The sequence below is a fragment of the Crocuta crocuta genome, unplaced genomic scaffold (assembly GCF_008692635.1).
Source record: "Crocuta crocuta isolate KB4526 unplaced genomic scaffold, BGI_CrCroc_1.0 scaffold139, whole genome shotgun sequence".
In the NCBI taxonomy this organism is placed as follows: domain Eukaryota; kingdom Metazoa; phylum Chordata; class Mammalia; order Carnivora; family Hyaenidae; genus Crocuta; species Crocuta crocuta.
Window position 1 is genome coordinate 9,987,736 of NW_027533258.1, and position 1,546 is coordinate 9,989,281.

Genomic DNA, 1,546 nt, shown 5'->3' on the forward strand with positions numbered 1-1,546 from the left:
TGGCTCCTGCGTGTCCCCCTCCGCTGCGGGTCCCGCCGACTGGCGCCTCTCGGCGCTGGAGGGGCGCGAACCCCGGGGGCCCCGGGACCTGGGGCCCAGGGGCCGCGCCGGAGGGCAGCCGGGAGGGCGGGGAGATCCCGGGACGGGGACGGGGCCGAGGCAAGGCCCCAGGGGAAGTGGAGGCCGTTTACACTTTCATTTAACTTTAAGCAGGTCTGGAGCAGAACGAAGAGCTCCGAGGGGGTGAAGGAAGCGGAGCCTTCGGGCGCACGACTTGCCCGAGGCCGGGCGGCGACCCGTCCCCGCCCCGCGGGGGGCTTGGAGGGCCCGCCACNTCTGCCACCGGGCAGGCTGCTTCTCACCGGGGCGGCTGCACCTCCGAGCTGCCGCTAGGTGGTGGTGCTGTTCTGGAAGCCTTCCAGTGGGACCCAAAGTAGGTGTCCACCAAGGCCCGGCAATGTCCCCCTCTTCTCCCCCCCACCCCCCAAGAATGTGGGCCTGGAAGGGGGACAAGAGCAAGAAATTCTACTTCTTTAATATCCATGAGATCAAAGTCCAGGGGATGGGGGCGGAAAGGGAAAGGGGATTCGTCAGTTGGCAAACCCAGGGTTCCAGTGAACCCCAGAAGAGGCCTCTGGTGGTGGTGGCCCTCGGCTGCCTCCAGTAAGTCCCCACCCTAGCCGTCCAAGCTGGAGGCCGCCTCAAAATCAGAGTTTCACAAAGCCCAGGAAGGTTCCAGATGGAGAGAGGCTAAGCTTCGCCCTTCCCCGGGGGATTGTGACACTGAGAACATCCCCGTGGTGGAGGTGGAAGACACCTGAGAGGCGGGAGAGAAGGGTGCTCAGCGAGGTCGCGCAGACCCTCTGACGCCTCCCCTCCCGTCTCCGGCTCAAACCCTTTCCTGCTTCCTGTCCTCCATTCCTCAGATCCGCCTCTCCACCCAGGCTTCCAGCCCCCCTGCTTCCTCGTCCCCAGGCCCCCCCACCCCCGGGGTCAGAAACACCCTGCTCTTCCCGCGTCCCCCCTGCACCGCCCACAGGGCTCCCACCTGCACTGTAGCAGCTGTTGTAGGCCCAGTCGGGGTTGGAAGGCATGCTTCGTATACATCGGAATAGTGTCTCCTGGCTTCCCCGGCCCTCCCGGGACACCACCTGACCCATGGTGAAAGTCACATCGTGGAACAGGACCTGGCGGGGGACGAGAGGGCGTGGCTCAGTGCTGGGAGGCCTCGGGAGCCTGGACACGAGATAGGGACAGAGGGGTCTGGGCCCCTGGAGAAGAGACCTGCGGCCCCCACGGGAGGCCTAGGGTATGTCTGGGATTACCTGGCTATACAGCAGGTAAACTCCAGTGTCCCAGACTCGAACAACGTATCCTTGGGCCTCCAGGCTTCTCCCACGCTTAAGGGCTGGCTGCCACATCACCTCTGTCACATCAGAGTCCTCTGGGGGTGCCGAGGGTGGCGGTCAGGATTGCCCTGCCTTCTCAGATGCCCCGCCCCTGCAGGTTCCCTGAGACCCAGGTGCCAGCCCCCCCTGCCCCCCAT

The 1,546-nt window shown here is 65.4% G+C and overlaps 1 protein-coding gene across 1 annotated transcript in view; it reads right to left on the reverse strand.

Annotated features, from left to right (window-relative positions):
* Positions 1-519: 519 nt before the first annotated feature.
* Positions 520-1,546, reverse strand: part of TNFSF13 (TNF superfamily member 13) — a 2,693-nt gene continuing 1,666 nt past the window's right edge. The window contains exons 4-6 of the mRNA XM_077746712.1: positions 1,326-1,444; positions 1,049-1,187; positions 520-817 (exon numbers count right to left, since the gene is read on the reverse strand). Of these exons, the coding sequence (XP_077602838.1) occupies positions 708-817; positions 1,049-1,187; positions 1,326-1,444 (368 nt within the window). The 3' untranslated portion in view covers positions 520-707. The remainder of the gene's footprint in view (positions 818-1,048; positions 1,188-1,325; positions 1,445-1,546) is intronic.